The sequence below is a fragment of the Arachis duranensis genome, chromosome 9 (assembly GCF_000817695.3).
Source record: "Arachis duranensis cultivar V14167 chromosome 9, aradu.V14167.gnm2.J7QH, whole genome shotgun sequence".
In the NCBI taxonomy this organism is placed as follows: domain Eukaryota; kingdom Viridiplantae; phylum Streptophyta; class Magnoliopsida; order Fabales; family Fabaceae; genus Arachis; species Arachis duranensis.
Genome location: NC_029780.3, coordinates 100173507 through 100196685, shown reverse-complemented (window position 1 = coordinate 100196685; position 23179 = coordinate 100173507). Strand labels below are relative to the sequence as shown.

Genomic DNA, 23179 nt, shown 5'->3' with positions numbered 1-23179 from the left:
AGTAATGATGATGATGATAATAAAAAATAATAATAATAAAAAACTTTGGTCATGCAAGTTTCCAAGAAGTCACGCGGCTTTTGTCATTCAAACACAAGGGCGCACGCAACTATGCAAATTCATATATACTATATAATTTAAGGTGGTTTTTTCTAAACCCATGGCAATTTTATGGGTAATTTATCTTTGCATATGTGTCATCATCTCAGTCACTAATTAAAAAAATTTTTAACTTTTCATTAATTGCATTTATTGATAATAGCAAAAGCTTTTAATGAACATATACTATAACAAATACTACATTAATTATTGTATACATATACTATATAGTGTATTGGGGAACATTTATAATTATAATTTATAATCTCTAACTTGTTTTTCATTTTATAAAATACCCTCCATCACTTTCTGAAATTCAACATGCATGTCTCACAAGCCTTTTAAGTCATGTTTCACTTCCTGGAAAACGCATAGAATCCACTGCCCACTGGTTTTTTCGCCTTCGTTCTATACCCACTACCCAACCCTGAATTTTGTTATCCTAGAACCCACTACCCAACCCTGTTTGATTTTTTCACCTTCGTTCTATACCCAGCGTCCATTTAGTAAGAATGATCTCGTTCGAGTAACAGGTTTCGGAACTGGTGTCCTTTGAGTAACAGGTTTCAGAATTGGTACTCTGCTTTCGTCGGATTGGCGTCGACGTGAACTGAGGAGAGGGCGAACGCTAAACTGATGTGGCTCCAATAGAGAAATTTGTAGCAGAACTTCTGCTAGATCCGAAGCTGTGGCTGTTGGAAGCTGGTTTACCAACATTCATTTTTCGGCTGCCTTTGAATTAGGTGCGTCGGATTAGGTAAAGGTCACCTCCCTCCGACTCTGACAGTGCATTTTTTATCCGTTGAAGCTCAACCTCTAGTTATGATCAAGGTATGTCCGATTAAGTTTTTTTCTTAATCCAGATTAGTTTAATTTGGATGATAGTCTATGCCTTTTAAACGGTTCTCTGTTTAGGGTGTTGGGTAGCTATCCTTGAATTTGGAAATTAAGTTACATTATCCAGTTCTATGCTGTGGCTAGCTTTGGGGAATTCAAATTAAAACCTAATACTGGGATCGAAAACAATTGGGTTAGTTTAATTGGTTTTGGTTCATTTAATTTTACATGTAGCTTAGTTTAGCTTCCCGTAGTTGCTACCATTGGCTCTGTTTATTGACATTTTTTGGTAAAATTATGGCAGGGGTTAAATTATGTCCATAAAGGAGGATGATGTTAAGAATGATTCTGATAATGATTTGGATGATGATTTCGATTATCAACCGAATGCAGAAGATGATGCTGATGACGACGATGTGGATTCGCTGGATTCCACTAGCAAGAGTGAAGAAGTTTGTGGTGTAAAAAGAATAGCGGATTTAAATGGTGGAGGATATTTGGAACCTGGAGTTTAGGACGGAGGATGAGGCTTGCCAATTTTATAACGCTTATTCTTGTTGGCATGGATTTGTAATGAGGAAGGACGACGTGGTTAGGGATAATCAAGGTAGAATCATTAGCAGGCAACTTGTTTGCAACAAAGAGGGCTGGAGAAATATGAGGTATCTTGATATGGATGATAGATCAAGGGAGGCAAGGTCACTAACGCGAACCAAGTGTCCAGCTCGGCTTAGGGTAAAGCTTGACTATGGCTGCGGTAGATGGAAGGTATCATGTTTTGTGGAATCTCACAACCACGATCTGACGCCACCCCAATTTGCGCATCTAGTACCGGCCAATCGTCGTTTAACTGTGACTGATAGAGTCCAAGTGGAAAATCTTCATAATTTTGGTGTCAAGAGCTGCCATATTATGGGGTATATTGCATTCCAGAAGGGTGGATATCGTCATGCTGGCTTCACGGAAAGATTTGTACAACCACATCGATCGCTATTGTCGGGCAAAAGTTAAAAACGGGGATGCCAATGCGGCGATAAACTATTTGATTGGCAAGTCAAACAACGATTCGCTGTTCTTTGGAAAGTATACGTTCACTAGTGACGAAAGGCTGGAGCATATTTTTTGGGCAGATGGGCAGTCAATTATCGACTATCACTGCTTTGGAGATATTGTTGCCTTTGATTCAACCTAAAGAAGAATAAATACAACAAGCCTTTGGTCATTTTCTCTGGATGCAATCATCACGGGCAGACTATTATCTTCGGCTCCGGCCTACTATCCGACAAAACTACAGAGACGTATAAGTGGTTGTTGGAAACCTTTGTTGAAGCGATGGGTGGGAAAAGTCCAAAAGCAGTAATAACTGACGGAGACCTTGCCATGCGAGATGCAATCAAGAATGTTATGCCTGATGCGACCTATCGGTTATGCGGATGGCATCTGTAGAGAAATGCATGTGAAAATATAAAGAATCCTAATTTCTTGCACGATTTTAAGGGTCTTATATACGACAACAACGACCAGAGAGACTTTGATCGGAGATGGGCAGCCATTTTGGATAAGCACAACCTTGTTGGCAGTACCTGGATGGAAAAGACGTACGAAACTCGTGAGATGTGGTCCCATTGTTTCCTCCGGGATAAGTTTTTCGGTTACATAAGGACGACATCACAGTGTGAAGGTATAAATTCTCTCATCAGATTTTATGTTAATCGCAAGAACACCCTCATTGACTTCATGCATAACCTGGATAGGGCCTTAAAAGAGTATAGAAGCAACGAATTAATAGCTGACTTTAAGTCTCAGTGCTCAGAGCCAGTGATGATTATCTCGTTGGAGGTATATGAAAGATCTGTATCATGTTATTTCACGCGAAACATTTTCAAGGAAATTTGTAATGAGATTCAGAGGGCAGGGGCTTTGAATATAACTGTACTAAGCACAACCTTGGACAAGGTAGAGTTCAGTGTGACTGCTCTCGGAGACCCGACTAAAGATTGAAGGGTGGAAGTCGATAGACGTAAGAATCTGTTCTCGTGCTCGTGCAAGCTGTTTGAATCACGTGGTATTCCCTGTAGTCATATCTTCTGTGCCATGAAGTTCGAAAACATACTTGAGTTTCTAGATTCGTTGATATACAAAAGGTGGACAAAGAATGCAAAGAACGAATTTATTAGCACAGAAATGCCTGTGAATGATGATATCGAAAGGGTCTTAAAGTTTCGAGTTGGAGCATTGGCATCGAATTGCAACAAGCTGTGTGATATTGCTTGCAAGGATCTTGCAGACTTTGATGAAGTCCAGTCTGAACTTGTCAATTTAGTTATCCGCCTGCAGTCATGCAAACAAGGCAAGTCAACTCCTAATGTTAACGTGGAAGGCATCAACGATCCCTTTGTTGTCAAAAGCAAAGGTGCCCCTTCTAAGAGGTCTTCTTGGAGGAAGAAGAGAGCATGCTCTAATTGCCACAAGTACGGTCATTACTACAAGCGCTGTCCAGATCTGATGCAGCATAGTGTGGAAGGTAACCCTCGCGATCGATCATACAGCAATGCATCAGCCAAGGACTCAGGTTTTAGTCCAGAAAGGTTTGCTAATTCTTCGAGGTCGTTCTCAATTAAGTCCGAACACCACTCAGGACCTAATACCAAGGTACGATTTGTTTATTCTAAATAGAGTCATGCTGTGAAAAATCTTGTTCGGTGTGTGTCCCTTTAAAGACCATTAAACTATGTGAATGCTCCTCTGTTTGGGCAGCCTTTTAAAAAGGGTGGAACAAGGAAGTTTACAGCGACGGGTATGAGAAACCGGAAGGGTAAAGACAACACTTTTGTTGAGGTAATTTTTCTTAAAAAAACATCTAATTTCCGTGTCATGAACTGGGTAAATTAATGAAGATCTCCTTCTTCTTGTCTGAAAAAAAATTTATAACACAGCGGAGCCTCCATGAAAGCAGCGAATCCATTGACATCGCGTCCACGAATTGTGTTTTCAATAAAAATCTCGACTCGTTAACACAGGTGTGATGCGTAAAACTCCTCTTAACCACTTTGCGATGAATGACCATTATGGTTTTATGCATGATTATAGTTTCTGATTGGGGATTATAATGTTATCAGCAGTTGAAGGAGTCACAGCAGGACAAGAGACATTCATTCACGAACTATGGATGCGATAATGATGTCATTGATGATAAATGTGACACACGACATGTGCAGATCGATGTCCGAGATCAGTTACCATCGTCACTGCCTTGTGGCAACAAACAAGGATCGTACATGGCATTGTTCGCGTCGATGCATAGGACACTTTGACCATTTCAAGGAATTAGTCTTTTGAATTTAGTGCAATGCAAGTATAATTGGTTCTAAAAGCGTGATCTATCCTGATTTACTGACCGCAATGTATTTGTCACTACTTGGTATTGAGGAGTTTTAAGTTGTATTTATTTACATTAACTATGAATATGTCCATTAGGGTGATAATTATGTTCGATTATATGTATCAATGTATGTGATTTGCTTACATTGCTGTATTCTCGTTGCAGTCAATTGTGGTTGACTTTTGGGTAACGACTTGCTACCATTGTGATTATGCAATTCAGTTGATCAATTAGAGTTGTGTAAATTTAATTTTTTTCCCTACTTAGTCCATTATGATGACAATAATGTTGAATAATATGCATGTGTTTTGCTTACATTCCTGTAGTTTAGTTGCAGTTTATTGTGGTTGCATTTGGGGTAAAGACTTCCTACCATTGTGGTTATGCAATACAGTTGAAAAAATAGAGCTGTGTTAATTGATTTTTTTCCTTTCTTAGTGCATTTGATTTACCAACCAAATTATTAGATTGAATGGGTTATATTCTCCAAGATTGAATTGTTCATACATGGTTTTAAATTTCTTTTGTAACATTGAGGTTGTGAATCTACTTTGTTATTATGGATTTCCTATATTCATTGAAAATTTTATTTAAGGGCAAATGGCACACTGTGTATGAAAGCAGTTTGAAATATATATAGATATATGAAGCAGAAGATTCGTAAACACAAACACATTTTTATTCGCTGATATCATAGTTTCGATTATTATGTTCAATAACATTTCGAGGTTGTTAGAGTCTTACATACTGACAGAATTTAACACTAGGAACAATAGCGAATCTTTCTATGTTATCAGCTACTTGACTACGACATGACTTTACTTTGATAGGCAGGGTCTTTGATAGGCAGGGTTTTGCTTCCTGGGATTGAGAGCTTGAATGTTTCCAAAATGTAGTCATCCAGCATCCGTAACATTGTTGACTATTATGACCTGATATTAATAAAACTCATCACGACAACTATACACAATAGATGAATCAAAAAAATCAATTAATTCAGTAAACCTGAAAAAAAAGATCCACGAAACTGCTACTTACTCTTTAGCCTTTGGGTTCTAGGTTTTTCATCAATTTCCTTTCCCATTGTTCTACCTACATACACAACAATAGCCTATGTTAAATATAAGTATATAAATTCAAAGAAATACATCACATGGACCAACCATCAATTAGTCGGATTCTTTTAATAGCTCTACTGCATGCACCCAAACACCATCCGGAATGGTACTTCTCGTTTTCACCATCTTCCTGAACTCTTGGGGGAGAAGCAACGTCATCTGTTCCCTTTGCGCATCCTCGTCGTGCATTGAGATGAGATATCGTTAGTTAATATTTTGCTTTTTTCTTCCGTGCAGAAGTATGTGGAAAAGGTACAGCGGTCGTATGTACAACCGATCGTGAAACATTCACGGATTTCCGCTACGTATGAAAATTATGAATTACTCAAGACAAAACCCAAGGAAGTATTATCGAGGTCTGTAGCCGATGACATGTTGTCGAACTTTAATTTAGTGTGTCAAGCCGACTACAGAAGATGTTCCTTGTTCGGCTAAGTGGGAAGGAGTATCAACTCCAATTTTGTCGGAGCTACCAACGGGTGACGGAATAAAAGTCAGACGGAGGAAGGTAGATGATAGTGTTTGGTTGAATGAAGGTTGGTATGCACTTCCTGAGTTCTTAAGACTAAAACATGGATATTTTGTGGTTTTCAAGTACATGCTGAATCCGTATTCGAATTTATTGTGATACACTTTGACTAATGCAAAGAATGACTAGTCAAGTTTGAAATGTTTTCATAATGACCAGCAGGAAGTGATACGGAAAATCATTTCCCACATCCCGGTGCTCGTGATGAAAATGGATCAACCTCGAAAATTCAATCATCGGTTCACTCAGTAGGGTCACAAGAAATTCATGATGGATTTACCAGTGCACAGAAAAACAACAAAATACCCATGCCTTAGCGCTAAGAAACCAACAACTCCATACCAACTTTCATTCAAACAGACACGAGCATCTATATTTTTTCTCAGTCAAACCTTTTTCCCGTCACCCGCTGGTACCTCCGACAATATTGTGTTAAAAGAGCCTAACCAAGTAACTCTGAAAAACTTTATTCACATTACAACCATCACGCCATTGTCTTACCTTCATAGTCAGATTTGTTGGCTGCTTTAGGTTCGAGTATTGAGTGGCTTCCTTCAATACGACTGCTTCCGGCAACACCTGTGACTGCAGTTTCCAGCATCCGAACGGCGACGGCAACCCCATCGCTGTCAATTTTATCGACCAACGTGCATCTTGGATCACAAAAGTCCACCTAGCAACACTTGGAAAGAACACTGCTTCCCGAACACAATCTGAAATCCCAGACAGACACATCAGGTATAAAACACTCAATAATTCATTCATCAAATCAATTATATACATTAACAACCATGTTCCAACAAAATCATGTCCAAATACACAACCTAATATAATGACTTCACAATTTATTCCATAAACCGAGAAGAACTTACCATCGTATCGACGAAAGAGCCACTTTGATTTAGCAAGAAACAACCCATCCTGTGAGACGATACAGGGCATCCACGATACTACCTCTAATTGTGACGATTTGTGGAATTAGGGAAAACCTCAACCGAACGAGCGTTGATGGGGTTGAAGACAATCTGCCCATTTGTAGAACCCTCGCTTGGTGTTGGGTAGAGTGATATTGGATGTGGATAAAGTCTTATCTCATTAGGATCGGCAATTTGTGGTTCTCGTTCTTCTCTTCCAGATCCACCTCTTCTTATCTATGCGCTGGACCTGCAAAATAATAAAAAAAAGGCAGACACTCCACGCTAGACCAGTGGCCCAGCTGAGATCCAAGCCCAACCACAATAAATTACCCACCCTTGAGTGATTAAAATAAACTACGGTTGGGCTATTTTACTCATTGATTGGGCCGAATTAAGTTTTTACTATTCTGTTCATGTATCAAAAAGAAAAACATTTTTCATTAAACCAAGTTAAAAAAAAACTGGTGACATACGGCTTCATTCAAACATTACCGATGTTTTCATCTTTCTCGATTTACTTTTTTTTCTTTAACATTTTAAGGTCAAACTAAACCAATTTTAAAAAAAAACCCTTTAAATTTTCAATTTAAAACCCAACATATAAAGAGAGTTTCATATACAAAAATACGAGGTTTTGTTGTCTTCCTCGCCTATTGGGCCAGATTTTTTTTAATTTTTTGTAAAGGCCAGCAAAGTAATCAATTTATTCTGGCTATACTTCAAAAAAAAAATTAAGGCAACTCTGCCATTTGTACTTGGAAAACTAATTTTTGTCCAATCAAGTTAAAATGGAAAAGTCAATTAAAAAAACGAGCAGAAAAATATAACATTTGCAAATGCGATTCTGTTTTAGTTACTACCAAAAGTTGTTTTCAACTTAATAACACCCAAAAAAAGTCAATATAATTGTGCAACAAACAAGAAACATATAATACTTTCTAAACCTATGGGAAAGGTCTTATCATGATATATTATGACAAAGAGGTCAAACACAGGGGCTAAGCGCCTTCAGTCACTCATCCTTATGCATCCTATTTGCATCGAACCTGGATGATCGTCACTGGCTCCTTTGATATCACCTCGAAGACCCCCACACCACCTGGCTTGAAGTTGCACAATGAAGCAAAGTTCTCCCATCCTCCAGAAATAACACCGAAGCTACCATCCCTTTTTCCACTGTACCTTGTATAGTAGCTTCGACCTGTATGTGGCCATGTGTGAGGATGATAGGGTGCCTCTGACCAGTAAAGTAACTGAGATGAGGGACGTTCGGCTGATTATAACACAAGAAATTTCAGTGAGTATTAGCTAATTTAATGCTTACTTCAGTAAAACAATATTTCAACCAAAATGTTGCAACAACTTAACGCTTACCAACAATCGCGACGACATCATGCGAGCAGTTAGGTCCATCACAAAAAAGGCCACTTGCTTTTGACCTTTGCAGTAACCGCTCTAGCACTGGCTGAAGGAGGGATGTTGATACACTTTGCAATTTCATAATTACCAGTCCTTACATATGGTGGTTCTTCAGGATCACGGACTTGGTATGAATTCTCAATGCCACCAAAATCAAAAATCCGGACTTGGAAAGTGGAGTTTCCTTTGTGTGTGAAATATAGCACGGAGTCCAGATTGATTTTGTACATCTGATAAAACTCCTCCCAGCCTCGAGTCAATGCAATTTTGCCACTTTAGAGTTGCGTCCAGAAGCACCGACAGGGGTTATTCCTTCCCTCAGGCACAACCAGGTCCAGGTAGGGGGTACGGTTTGGTAGCTCATCGGGAGTTATAGGTAATGACTGTTAAAAATAGGTAAACTTCTGTCAAAAGCATTGCAAAAACTTTAAAATTAAGAGGTGTTAAGGAAATGGATGTTAATTACCAGTTTGAACATTGAAGGCCTTATTACTGGCTTCAGAAACCTCAACTTGTAGCTCTGTGTCGTACCGTCATCCATCGCTTGGACTCTCTTACCCTTGTCCTTCGAAGACGTCATCTATGGCAAGTGTCACACAGTTGCCAAGTTCAAAAAGGAACAAAGTCAGAGTTCATTTAAAAAAACCCATACAGTCGAATCTTCTGATTTAAAATCAACACACATGCATGTTTTTGGAATTGGAAACAAAGTGGTTAAATTTTTCCACAAACAGTGCAACTATATTTTGTTGAAATGGTTTACTGTCGTGATCTATTGAATCTTTAATAGAACAAACTTAATCAAACCTAAATGCATAAAATCCTTTTCAGACGAACAAATCAGAAACCCAAATCAGTCACCCATTCATTTAAAAAATGCTTAACCGTCTTATTTTGATTTTACAAAGATTACATTTTTATTACATTGACACTACATGCAGATGATGATTAACAACCAATCACTATCAGGAAAAGAGTTAGGATAGAGTTTCACCTTGTTTGACATTTTCTCGGAGACGAAGCTGTTGGAGTCGATGCCTTCAGCAGCAAATTGTGTGTTAGGTTGGGGTTGCTATGAGGAGTGTTTTGTGAAGGAAGATGGAAGGTGAATAGTGATTACTGAAGGATACTTATGTTACACGCTTGTGAATTAAAAGAAAATATAAAGTAAAAAAATGAGGAGTTAAAAACGCGGCGTTTTTACAAAAAAACATTTAGTGAGTAATTTAGCTACTTAAACCTTGTGGTTTTCGATAATCTCCAACAAATATTCTGTTCTATCCCAATAACTCCCCGTAAATCCCTCTCCTTCGAAGTTCGTTTTTAACGAAATACTAAATAAAATTTAATTTAACTTCAAAAAAAAAGAAATCCTAGGAAAATGAAATTATTAATTGATTGCTATTAACCGCATTAATTTATGCAAAGTTGCTGGAACACATTTTAAGATTTACGTAAAATAATTAATTTAATAAGTCGGTTTATACGTAACTACTACTATTTCCTTTGAAAATTAAATTCTTCAACAATTGTTACTATCGAAATTAATGCTAGATTAAATTAAAACCGCTAGAAACTCGAAACAAACGTTTTAAAATTTTTAAAATTAAATTCAATTTTTTAAATAATCTGATTATTGGGTATCTTTTTTTCTTTTTTAAAATGCCTGTGACTATCTATTTGATAACTATTATTGTTTATATTTAGATTCTTCAATGAAAATTATTAACTACATAAAACTAAAAAAAATCTTTGCACATTTATAAACGACACATTTCCAAAACATTTTGATAATCAATGAATTAAAGTTTATTTTACGTTTTCCAAAATTTCGGATAACACAGAGTTGGCTAATATTAAGTACCTTCTACCACTAATTCGACGGTTGGATTAATTTTACATTAAAAGGATTAATAAATTCTCAACTAACATAGTCACATAGCAAAACAACTGAAGAAGAAAAAAAGTTACGTTCATTAATCAACTATTGTTCGTCTGAAAACTTCCTTGGCATCTCCCTCCCTTCAACCACAGCCATCGTTGAAGTAATTAATCAAGAATGGAGTCTGGATTCCGGTAAGCATCTTCTTCAATTTTTACCACCTCGTTTGATAGCAGCCGTATCTGTAAAGAATAAAATAGAGCATATTGAAATAATTGCATGCATTGATTAATTAAATAAAGAGTCACAAAATGTTTGGCTACTCCCTTCTTTTATGGTTTCGGGCCACTCTGTTTTATTCGTTGTTGTTTCTACATGTTGGTTTAGGTATGTTAATGCATTAAGGAACATTCAACAATCGTACAACCAGTTCTATGTGTTTGGGCTCTTTGCAACAGATGTACATATATCCACAATTTTGCCTTCTTTTGTTGTTATGATTCTGTTAAAAAACGTTTGGAAAACTAAGTTGCCATGGTTTTGTCTTGTTCCGCCACAGGAAGATGTTGAATTCCCACCTAATATTGTGAATCTCTTCAAGTGGTACAGTACCACTGATCTTTATTTGGTTGACACTCAAGACAATTGCCTCCACATCACACCCAAGCAAGAAGGTAACAGGTTTTGGATAAAGGGAGCTGATTTAGGGAGGATACGGCGCATGTACAGACGAAGTTCTTTGCTGAGTGTGGAGCTTAGGTACGTCGGCTGGGGAGTATTCTACATGCTCGTCCGGGATATTAACCGGAAAGATGAACCTCCGTGTGTTGTTGATGAACTGTATGCGGCAAAGGTTTTGCCTGACTATATCGTTCAACGCTTAGCTTCGGTGTGCGGGGCTTACTTCAACAAAGAAGCCCAACTTAGAGTCTACCAGACCGAGATTAGGAATCACCGCCGGATTCAACAACAGCAATATTTCGATACTCAGCAGTCAGGGTGAGTAATAATGGACCATTATTTTCTGGTCTAATTTCTCACGTTTTCATGTTTTATGCTTAAATTTTTTTAACTCAACTACAGTGTAAACAAGAGGCAACATGGTGGGGGGGTTGAGGCAGGTCCTAGTAAGCGACAGCGACCCCAGACCTCTCATGAATCGTCTGTTAACCAGCGGTCAAATTAACAGATTTATGCAGACCTATAAACTTTCCTGTGTAGTGTAATTAATCAAAATGTTATCCTTAATGTGTTATTTTGTATTTGATGTAATGTGTTTGACATTTGGTGATCAGTTATGATATACTATGGTTTGTATTTATGGTGCATATGTTGCTTTCTATTTTATTGCGACTACGTTTGGTTATCAGCAGTGTATCAACCAGATACTGACTGCTACTGCATGCAAATACAATGCTACTGAATGCAAATGATACTTTTCGCACGTATCATATATGATAACATTAGTATGTGGGAAAACAATGGATTATGTTAAGCATTACAGATGAAAAAAATTTCCCCTTAACATGTTAAACAATCAGTTTTACCATGAAAATATAGGTTTAACTATTCTTCTTGTTTAAGATTTGTTTGTGGCCATAACAAAATCATTGTCACAATATTGTATTCCCTCGAGAATGCTGGGTTTATTTGATTTCTTAACTTTGTTATTCTTTAGTTGGAGCACTCTCCCGGTTTTGGGTTTTGAAAAAAGTTAAGAAAAAAAAGAAACGTACTAGATTTCCAAAACAAGTACATTGTCATTGGCCCACTTAAATGTCATTTAGAATTTTTGGTCATAGTGTATAATCCTTGACGTTTTAGAAAGATTTTTTTTCTTAACAACAGCTTTAGGGCCCACAAATAAAATTAAAACTTATACACAAATTGTCTGCCACATACACCGGTCCGAATTTAAAATGACCAACTAAAAAAGGTGAACTTCAAGTAATATATTTCCAAAAAACATTTCTGGTATGTCTCCTACGTTAGTCCCAGCAAGTTCAAGTACATAATAATATCTTGTGTTTGGGAGGTAGATGGTGAAGGACTCCAAACGACATTAACTTAATTAATGGTCGTAGAGTTTGTTATTTCCAATTTAAACTTCATGACCACAGCCGAATAAGGAACCGGATTGATCAAGATTCTATTAACAGAATCAAGTAACATGGAAAGATAATCTAACTTGGATATTAAAAATGAGCCTATAACGTACATTTCATCTCCCTTAACAAGTAAAGATTCTGTTGGAAGTAGATTATTTTGAAAAAAAGACACTAACCTTTATCGTATATTGTATGACTAATTCACACAGCGATAATGTGTTCATGTCCACCATCTGATCCAACATTTCATGCCTTGTATGGTATGATGAACGACATCTTTGTCCCCTATGATAATGCGCGGGATTGATGTGTCGTTGAAAAGAACGAAAGCAAAATCACCCGAGTCTTTGTCCCTCCGAGGAATGACTGTCACCCTTTGAACCACATGACCAAGCATGTTGCAGAAAAACTCAGCAATGCCATCTGCAGTGGGCATGGACTCTCGACCGAAGCATACGGTCAGTGTCTTTGGACGTTCCGCGTCATCCAACTCCTTGTAGACGTACTTCTGCTTTCCCTTATCTTGCTTAGTTTGCCTTCCTCCTTGTTGCATATGCAATCTTTGGCCATTGTTATGTCTACTCAATGCCTCTGGTGCAACCGATATGCACTGGTCCTGTGTGTTGAAACCCAGTAGTTCTTTAGGAGTCCTCTGGTACTCCAACCACACCGCATCCATCGTTATGTCGCCTAGAATTCTAGCGCAAATGGTTGATAGGGTATCGGGAATTAGAGTTAGGAGGACGGATCTCATCCTATGAACCTGGTATAACGTGAGCTCAGTTTTCAGCATGTGTCCGAGGGTTTCGAGTTTTCTGGACTTCTCCACAATCCCAGAGAACTCATGAGATAGTAGGCATTGCAAACAGATGACACATTCATCGACAAGACTGTTCATAAACCAGCCTTCATTTTTTATGGCTGTTTGCACAATACCATTCAGTCCCATTGTCTCCATTGACAGTAGAAATGCCATGACCATCAGGGACTGTTTAACTTCACGGTGAAGGACTTGCGTAAGCATCCTGAATGCAGTTCGATCAATTCCATAGAACATTTCCAAACATTCGATTGCCATGGTTGAGGGCTTCTTTCTAGTATCCATGTTGTATGGGTTAGAATTTGTAAGCATATAGTTTGTAGTTGTAGTTTTTTATGCTTAGACCACCAACTCATTTCCTCCTTCTTGTAGGCATGCAACATGGTCTCCACTTTATTGCACCATCTTCTTGCTCGTAGTCCTAGACTAACCACCACCTACCTAAATGGAATATTATTTAATGGCCTTAATTACGTTGTATACATGTATATGATTTTATTGATACCACTAGGTGCGGTTTATAGTTTCTTCTTGAAAAAGAACATGTGATAACTTTATCTAGTAAGGCGAAATTGAAATTAAATTGGGTAAACCTCGCCATATTCTATGAATCATAATAGGTTATTTAGCATAAGCAGTAATAATTTTTGTATACTATATTATCATTTTAATTTACATAACTGAATAGATCTTACTAATTAATTCTCTAATAAAATTAATATTTATAGACCAAAATAAAAATAATATATAAAAAGTGGGAAACTATATTTTTAATTAAAACTAATAAAACATAAATTTTAGAGAGAAATGAGAATCATTAACAAAAAGTTTAATATTTATGTTGGTAGTAATTGAAATAAATGAAAAAAAATTTCTGATAGGGTTAATGGTTTAGGGTCTTACAGTGAATGATCGCTAGGTCTTTTAGTGAATGGCTTCGTGTATATTGTTTAATGATTGCCGATTTTCGGTTCAATGCGCACGGTCCAATGTTTATGGTTTAGTGAATAGGTCTTTGACTGAATGGTTTCGTGCTAATGGTATCTTGTATGGCGGTTTTCGGTTCAACGTGTACGGTTTAGGGTTCGGGGTTTGGTCGTTAGGTCTTATAGTGAATGGTTCCGTACCACTGGTTTATCGTTTGGCAGTTTCCGGTTCATCGTCTACGGTTTAGGATTCGCGGTTTGATCGCTTGGTCTTTTAGTGAACGGATTCGTGTATATTGTTTATTGTTTACCGGTTTTTGGTTCAATGTGCACGGTCCAGTGTGTACGGTTTTAGTGAATAGGCCTTAGAGTGAACGGTTTCGTGCTAATGGTTTCTTGTTTGGCGGTTTCCGGTTCATCGTGTACGGTTTAGGGTTCACGGGTTGGTCGTTAGGTCTTATCATGAATGGTTCTGTGCCTCTGGTTTTTCGTTTGGCGGTTTCCAGTTCAATGTTAACGGTTTAGGGTTCACGGGTTGATCGCTAGGTCTTTTAGTGAACGGCTTCGTCTATATTGTTTATTGTTTGCCGGTTTCCGGTTCAATTCGCATGGTCCAGTGTGTACGGTTTTAGTGAATAGGCCTTAGAGTGAATGGTTTCGTGCTAATGGTTTATCGTATGGCTGTTGCTGGTTCATCGGGAACGGTTTAGGGTTCGCGGTTTGGTCGTTAGGTCTTAGGGTGAATGGTTCTGTGCCTTTGGTTTATCGTTTGGTGGTTTACGGTTCAATGCGTACGGTTCAATGTGTACGAGTTGCTCAGTAGGTCTTATCATGAATGGTCCTGTGTATATGGTTTATCGTTTGGCGGTTTCCGGTTCATCGTGTACGGTTTATGGTTCACGGGTTGGTCGTTAGGTCTTATCATGAATGGTTCTGTGCCTCTGGTTTTTCGTTTGGCGGTTTCTGGTTCAATGTTAACAGTTTAGGGTTCACGGGTTGATCGCTAGGTCTTTTAGTGAACGGCTTCGTCTATATTGTTTATTGTTTGTCGGTTTCCGGTTCAATTCGCACGGTCCAGTGTGTACGGTTTTAGTGAATAGGCCTTAGAGTGAACGGTTTCGTGCTAATGGTTTATCGTATGGCTGTTGCTGGTTCATCGGGAACGATTTAGGGTTCGCGGTTTGGTCGTTAGGTCTTAGGGTGAATGGTTCTGTGCCTCTGGTTTATCGTTTGGTGGTTTACGGTTCAATGCGTATGGTTCAATGTGTACGAGTTGCTCAGTAGGTCTTATCATGAATGGTCCTATGTCTATGGTTTATCGTTTGGCGGTTTTCGGTTCATCGTGTACGGTTTATGGTTCACGGGTTGGTCGTTAGGTCTTATCATGAATGGTTCTGTGCCTCTGGTTTTTTGTTTGGCGGTTTCCGGTTCAATGTTAACGATTTAGGGTTCACGGGTTGATCGCTAGGTCTTTTAGTGAATGGCTTCGTCTATATTGTTTATTGTTTGCCGGTTTTCGGTTCAATTCACACGGTCCAGTGTGTACGGTTTTAGTGAATAGGCCTTAGAGTGAACGGTTTCGTGCTAATGGTTTATCGAATGGCTGTTGCTGGTTCATCGTGAACGGTTTAGGGTTCGCGGTTTAGTCGTTAGGTCTTAGGGTGAATGGTTCTGTGCCTTTGGTTTTTTGTTTGGTGGTTTACGGTTCAATGCGTACGGTTCAATGTGTACGAGTTGGTCAGTAGGTCTTATCATGAATGGTCCTGTGTTTATGGTTTATCGTTTGGCGGTTTTTGGTTTATCGTGTACAGTTTATGGTTCACGGGTTGGTCGTTAGGTCTTATCATGAATGGTTCTGTGTCTATGGTTTATCGTTTGGCGGTTTCCGGTTCATCGTGTACGGTTTAGGGTTCGCAGTTTGATCGCTTGGTCTTTTAGTGAACGGCTTCATGTATATTGTTTATTGTATGCCAGTTTCCGGTTCAATGCGCACGGATCAATGTGTCCGGTCAAGTGACTAGATCTCAGACTGAATGGTCTTCATGCCCGTGGTTTATTGTTTGGCGGTTTCCCGTTCGATCGGTTTAGGGTTCACGGGTTGGTCGTTAGGTCTTATCATGAATGGTTCTGTGCCTATGGTTTTTCGTTTGGCGGTTTCCGGTTCAATGTTAACGGTTTAGGGTTCGCGGTTTGATCGCTAGGTCTTTTAGTTAACGGCTTCGTGTATATTGTTTATTGATTGCCGGTTTCCGGTTCAATTCGCACGGTCCAGTGTGTACGGTTCAATGTTATTATGTTATTTATGGAATTCTTATTATTTTTGTTTACATTAACTCTTTTTTTATTATTATTTATTTGATATTATACACTTTTATAATTGTAATTTTTTTGTATTATTTTTATTATCTTTTTATGATATGATTTGTTGATTCTAGTAGGTAAAGTAAATTAAACAAAAAATAAATTGTAAATAATAAAAATAATCAATAATAGCATACTAAAACAGAGTACTAAGTGTAATAAAAATATACTATATAAAAAATATCATAAACATTTGTTGGATTTATTTTAATTACTACCAAGATAAATAATAAATTTTTTTTATTATTTTTAGTACTCTCTAAAATTTATATTTTGTTAGTTTAAATTAAAAATACATTCTGCCAATTTTAATATATTATTTTTATTTTAGTGTATAAATATTAATTTTATTATAGAATTAATTAATAAGATCTATTCAATTATTTAAATTAAGTTGATAATATACGAAAATTATTTAAGTTGGTCTACATTTTAGTAATTTTTTATCTAAAAGTGATTTTGAGCAGTATAATCCAAACAACACTTATTTTACTATGATTCATTTTGATGCAAAGATTGCCAAACGTAAATCACTTTAAGACAAACTTACTTTTCATCAAAATCAAGCTTGCAGAATCAATTTTAATCAAACTCCCATTTGTAAAATGTAATCCAAACACACACTACTGACTAGTTTTAATGTCTTCGAGTTAATGGTTCGAGTTTTATAATGAGTATATCCAATGTTATGCTACTAAAAAAGTTCCAAACACATTACTAAAAGTTAGTTTTAAGTTTCGTTAATATCTTCCGGGGAAGGAAGTGCTTTGCGATGAGGGATGGGAAGTTCAGTCTCCTATAAGTGATAGGCAACGGGCCTAAAGGTGGAGAGCAAAAAAGTTATTACGCAATAAATTAGGATGCACCATAAGTTAGATGATGAGTGACCATGACAAACGAAAAATCAAAGATCTGTGTGGGAGACAGGTAATGGTATACACATAGTTAATGAAAAGGAATATAACTCATAGGAAATGGAAAAAAAATTTCCCTTTTCTCGAGCTAGCAGCAAATACGTGTATTATTTTCATGCTAACCTTTTCGAGTGTTTAGTCGTCGCATTAAACTTTGTTGCGGAATAAATCTTTGACCAAGTGTGTGATAATAAGAGATAACAACAAACACAATTCTGTTATATGAACATATTAGTTTATGAGCAACTTAATGGAGACAAGCATTCATTATGAAAATTAAAATAAATCTTCCAGAAACGGATTGGTTAAAGAAAAAAAATAAACGGTGACCAGAAAATGTTTAATAGCTTTGACTACAGCACAGGAAATTAAACAAATGTATTGAGCTGAATAACTTTAAATAGATCCAAGGATCGATACCTTGACTAAACGGAAATAATTTTAAAAAAAAATTGGTTGGAGCCTTATCTTTTACCAATTAGAAAAAAGATTTTTATGTAAATTATTTTTTTTCAATAATTTAGGAATATAAACTGGAAACGTAAACTGCCTCATATATTAGAGGTCTATAGCCAAATATCACTCAACTGTCAAAACTCCTTTGAATAGTAGGGACAACCTACCATGTTTGTTATTCTTTTAAGAAATTGTGCTTGCTAGTGGAGTGCAACTCATTAACTGAACATGTTGCAGTATTTTTCATATTTTTTTAATAAAAAAATTAAACAGCTAAAACACCCAATGGCTGCCAGAGTAAAGCGACGCTCAACACAAAAAATAGAAAAGGGAGACGACGAAGCCAAAAAGGAACAAGGTAGAAAAATATCAAGAAAAGTTGTCGACAAGGAAGTGATAGAACTGTCATCAAGGTTAGAATTAAATTACATTTCGACAAACTAGTGATGTCCTTTTAAAACGATTCCGAATATAAAGTATTCATATTTTTAAGTTTTGTTTCTCATAGTCTCCGAGGAAGCACCATGCATGACCAGCGACTACATGTAAATTTTAACGGTGGAGCCAGCAAAGAGATAGGCGACGACTTCGGTAAAACTACAGTCGTAGAACCTTCCCTAAAAGAAGTTGTAACGCAAATGTCCACGATGATGAATACACTTTCAAACCAGATTGCTTCCCAGACCAAGACGTGTTATCCTGTGTTTGGAACTATGCCACAAATGATTAATCTTCAGAATGGTCCGCCCGATACCTTCAACCCTACAGTCATGCCTGTGATCATGAGCGGATTCAGCATGCCATCCGGTACTCTTGAGAGGAATCTGGATTCCTCCAAGAAGATTAGATCCAACATGTCCAGCATTTATCAAGCCGCGGATTCAATATCGCATATGGCTACAAAGTGTTGTTCAATGTCTCCGAAGTGTGAACAGACACCGCCAGATGATTATGTTATTCGCCGAAGTTTGTTCAGCGATGATGGTACTGGAAAGAAGACAGCTACAGAACCAGTTATAACGAGTAGCTTAGACAAGGCTGTATATGTTAGCTACTTCAACCCCGCTGACAGAAAATTGCCACTAGTGAAGGAAACCACAAAGATACCTGCGATGGGTTATATCATGTTAAGTAAGTGTTAGAGATTTGTTGTGCTAGTTAACTATTAATAACTAACGGCTTAGTTTTCGTTGTATCAGTGGAAGCCTGTTCTGTTCCGTCCCCCAGCTGATATGGCACTGTGCAAGGATGAAGTTTCAGTCGTAGCCTACATCTTCGGTTCAGACTGGAGGATAAAGAATTGAATTCGGAGATAATCTCACAGACAAAATTGTGGCACGCTAATAGGAGAGTCATGTATACTCTACTGCCAAACAAACCATTGGTGGACGAGGTATGGATTTTTCAGTCATTAGCATTCGTTAATTTCATAAATGAAATTCCTAACATATAAAATAATTTTAACAAGGGAATATATGTTTATATTTTTTCTTATTGGCCGTCAATCAATGAACGCTGAAGCAGATCATAAACCTCACATCTAGCATGCTCATGTGTGATGCACGCAAGGACACCGGTTTTCCCTGCTTATGATTTTTACCCACTACATTTTCGGTGAGTGAAAACCATTAAGAGAATCTCCATCTCCTGGTTTCAATTGATCTTATACATGTTTATGAAAAATCATATTTCAGCAATTTGCCCTTAATTGGACTCACTTCCTAAAGACTTTGAAACGCTATTACGCTGAGGAATACATGGGAGAGTTTGAATCGTTATGCAAGGTAACTATGTAATTTAATTCTCGTAATATATGATAATGTAAGTAAAAAATCTTATTCCAATATAACTTGTTTGTGTATATTTTTGGTATATTTTTGTTCCGATGAATGAGGATAACATGCACTGGTACCTGCTTGTAATTGACATTGAAAAAAGACATCTAATATTACTGGATTCTAAACCATGCGTCTCAAGCAGAACCAGGCGCTGTCGTTGTGCGAAGCTAATGGTAGTGTTTCAAAATTTCTAATAGGCGGAAGTAAATTCTAAGTTGATTCAACAGACACCAGAGTTGACAACTGAATTAAATTTTACTTTGATTACAGGCACTGTTTATTGAGGAGATGCTTGATGACTCGACCTTCTATGCTAACCAAACAACACACAGACCAGTAATTTCGGAGTATCCTATAATACACCCTGCAGAGATTGGCGAGCAGAACGATGACTCGTAAGAAACCTTATAAGTTATTATTGATTGTTGAGTTCTGAATTACTGAGATACATCAATGAATTTGCTAACGTGTGATGAATACATTTTCCTTCTGCACAAGTAAAAGAGACCGCTAACATATTTATTGACCTTGTAATAGTGCTATACATTGATTATCCTGCCAGCCTTGGTTACGGAAGATAATATTTTTTTACAATACCATTTCGTCTGCTATGAATTTTTTTCCTTAGAAATTAAGTTGGTTATAGACTGCAATAAACTTTTTTTACATATACAAGGAATGATTATGGAGTTTGGGTGACAACCTGGATGAGGGAGTGCCAATGGAGGAGTATACGTAACTACAATATTAAGGTAATTATAAAATAAAAGTGGTTTCATGGTTTCATATATTATCTCAAAATTTTAATCTAACCTATGCGTCTGAATTTTTTTGTTTTTCCTCTTAGGTAAATGATAGCACTAGATTACGGCTGGCTATTGATCTGGTCATGAATCCGTTCAATTTGAAATCCCAGGAAGTCCTTGAGGCAGCAAAGAAATACTACAACGAAATGTCTAAAAAAGAAGAGCGATTGGTTAAGGGGTTAGGAAGTATGCTCTGAGTTATTTATACCTAAGGCATAGACTTTTAATACTATAATGCTTTGAATAAGTTATTCTGGTTATGTTATTTGAAGTACTTTATGTTAACTTTTAATTGACGTTTTGTGTTGTGCTTACTGATTGGGAAAAAGCTACTGGGTCGTAAAAATTATGATTATGTTATTTGAAGTACTTTATGTTAATTTTTGAATGGAACGGCACATTCTGATAATGTTAATAAAGAAAGGTTTGCATGATTTCGTATATTTTGTAAAACAACTTAGTAAACTTGATTTCAATAATTTACCTAAATATGAACACAATATTAAACTTGTTAAACTTTTTTAAATTTATTAACTGTAACCTTCGTTATGTTTATTCATCTAGTGATACGTATACCAATGAATGGTTATTAAACTACATTTACCTTTACCAAAATAGGAGTAATACAATTCAAATAGAGTTTATTATGTGTATTTATTATTTAGTTTAGATTTGTGAAAAGGTTAGATTAGTGATGAGGTTTGAATCCTAATGGATGGCTTCAATATATCCCTTCAACTTCATTTTCCGACCGGTGTGACGTCTGGTTTTACCCTCTTTAAAAGTAAAACTTGACTTCCTAGAGAAAATCATTTGACAACACCATTGTAAACCCTCTCCTAATTCACTCACCGCGCCTATCAACTTCAGAGACTACTCACTAATATTAGCAAACAAAGATAGAGCCAGAATTTCGGTAAGCAGATAAATATTTTTTTCTTTTTGCTAACTGATTTTTTCCACACACATGACCATATGTCTTTGCATGGTTTGTTCTTTTTAACATTGATTACTTCTAAAGTTTCGATTCTGTCCTTTCATGGTTTCTTATTTTTAACAATACTGACTTTTCATCATTTGGTTCGTGGTGGCTACCGGCTAGTTACGTCAGTGCCTTAAGGAACGTGAGAAGATGCCCGGACCAGACTTTCGTCCTAAACCTATTCCCAACAGATGTAAGTTTACTTCTGACGCCATAGACGCTACTTCTCTTTACGTTTTTTTATCTAATTTTTTTCAATATCTGTTTAACATCTAATTTTTGTTTCTCTGACTATAGGAATATGTAAGGATTCCACAGCACATTGTATGGCACTTTTCGTTCTTCACAACCAGTGATCTGTACTTAATAGACAGACAAGACAACTGTCTCCATATCTACCCAACTAGAGACGGTAATAAGTACTGGATCAAAGCAGCCGACATGGGGAGGATAAGAAATCTCTTTCGACCAACTCCACGGCTTATGCTGGAACTCAGTTACGTAGGTTGGGGTATCTTCTACATGCTTGCATGGGACCATAGTCGTTCGGTAGAAATGCCCATAGCCGTTGATGAGATGTATGCCTCCAACGTATTGCCGGACCAAATCAAACACTGGCTGGCGAACAGATGCAACGTACACTTCAACAAGGATGAACAGGTGGCTGCGTTTGAGAACGAAAGGTTATTACGCCGGCCGCATGGGAGGCAACAAGGTTCACCACCGCGTTCTCACGAGTCAAGGTAACAATAACTTGTTTACTTAGGAAAGTAACTCTACAGACTTTATTATATTCATTGTTGTATAATAAAATTTCCAAAATTACTGTAGGTTCAACCGCCGTCAACAGGGGGGAGGTGCAGTGGCAGGACCTAGTAGGAGTTCGTCTGTGAACCAGATAACACCATCATCGTAGGAGATAAGATGAGAAATTAAGTTGTTTAAGGTTTATTGGTGAACTAATATTTTGTAATAGTGTTTCGGTAGCCATGTCAATATGTACATGTTTACTTTTGTGGAAATCTTCGATTGGTATTCTGTGTAATAGCTTTGATTTTCTGAATATAAATTATGGTGTTGGACTTCGTTATTTTGTTAATGCATATACATCAATGGGTTTATTTTTGATCAAGTCTCACAGAAGTCTACCATCAGCAGTATTTTTTATTCCGGTCATTATTTGTAAGAGAATTTGGTAACAAATACTTTATCATGTGGAAAACTTGAATGTTGTTTACCTATGGCTACATGGATGAGGGTGTGGCATGGAAACTGGTAATAGCCTAATTAGGTATTGGAAATACTTTATGCTGAATCTGCGGAAATGATTAAATTGGGAGTAATATGGTTTTCTTTAGGATGAGGGGTTGTAATGTTGTGATAAGGCAAACAAAATTGGAAATCAAGTAAACAGATTAGTGACTATAGTAGCCAATTAAAACTTAATAGGGAATATTTGCGGCTGCTTCTAATTTCAAACTAAAAAAAAGAGAAAATCAAAGATAAGCTTATTGGAGTATGTTGGAATTCCAACGGAATTTATTTAATAGGGTAGGCAAAAACTTGGGTAGACGAGACAAATTTAATGGTACTAAACACCTAGTTCAAACAGGTTACGATAACACCGGTAAATACAATATTCTGCGTCATCAATTCTCGTTGGATGCAATATCTCACACAATTAATAAGTTAGACTAATTTAGGTTCATTACTTAAAAGAGAGCAACAGACTTCAACAATTCAAAAACTACAAAGTAAACACAACCGAAAACCAAGACAATGAAA

At 37.0% G+C, this 23179-nt stretch overlaps 2 protein-coding genes across 2 annotated transcripts; one reads left to right on the top strand and one right to left on the bottom strand.

Moving 5' to 3' along the window:
* Window positions 1-1509: 1509 nt before the first annotated feature.
* On the top strand, window positions 1510-2937 carry LOC107466385 (protein FAR1-RELATED SEQUENCE 5-like). Its single transcript, XM_016085358.1, has 3 exons — window positions 1510-1908; window positions 2188-2337; window positions 2434-2937. The coding sequence occupies exons 1-3, from the start codon at window positions 1510-1512 to the stop codon at window positions 2935-2937; spliced, it is 1053 nt and encodes a 350-aa protein (XP_015940844.1).
* Window positions 2938-12511: 9574 nt separating this feature from the next.
* On the bottom strand, window positions 12512-13396 carry LOC107466386 (uncharacterized). Its single transcript, XM_016085359.1, has one exon. It carries the CDS (start codon window positions 13394-13396, stop codon window positions 12512-12514), a length of 885 nt encoding a protein of 294 aa, XP_015940845.1.
* Window positions 13397-23179: the final 9783 nt, after the last annotated feature.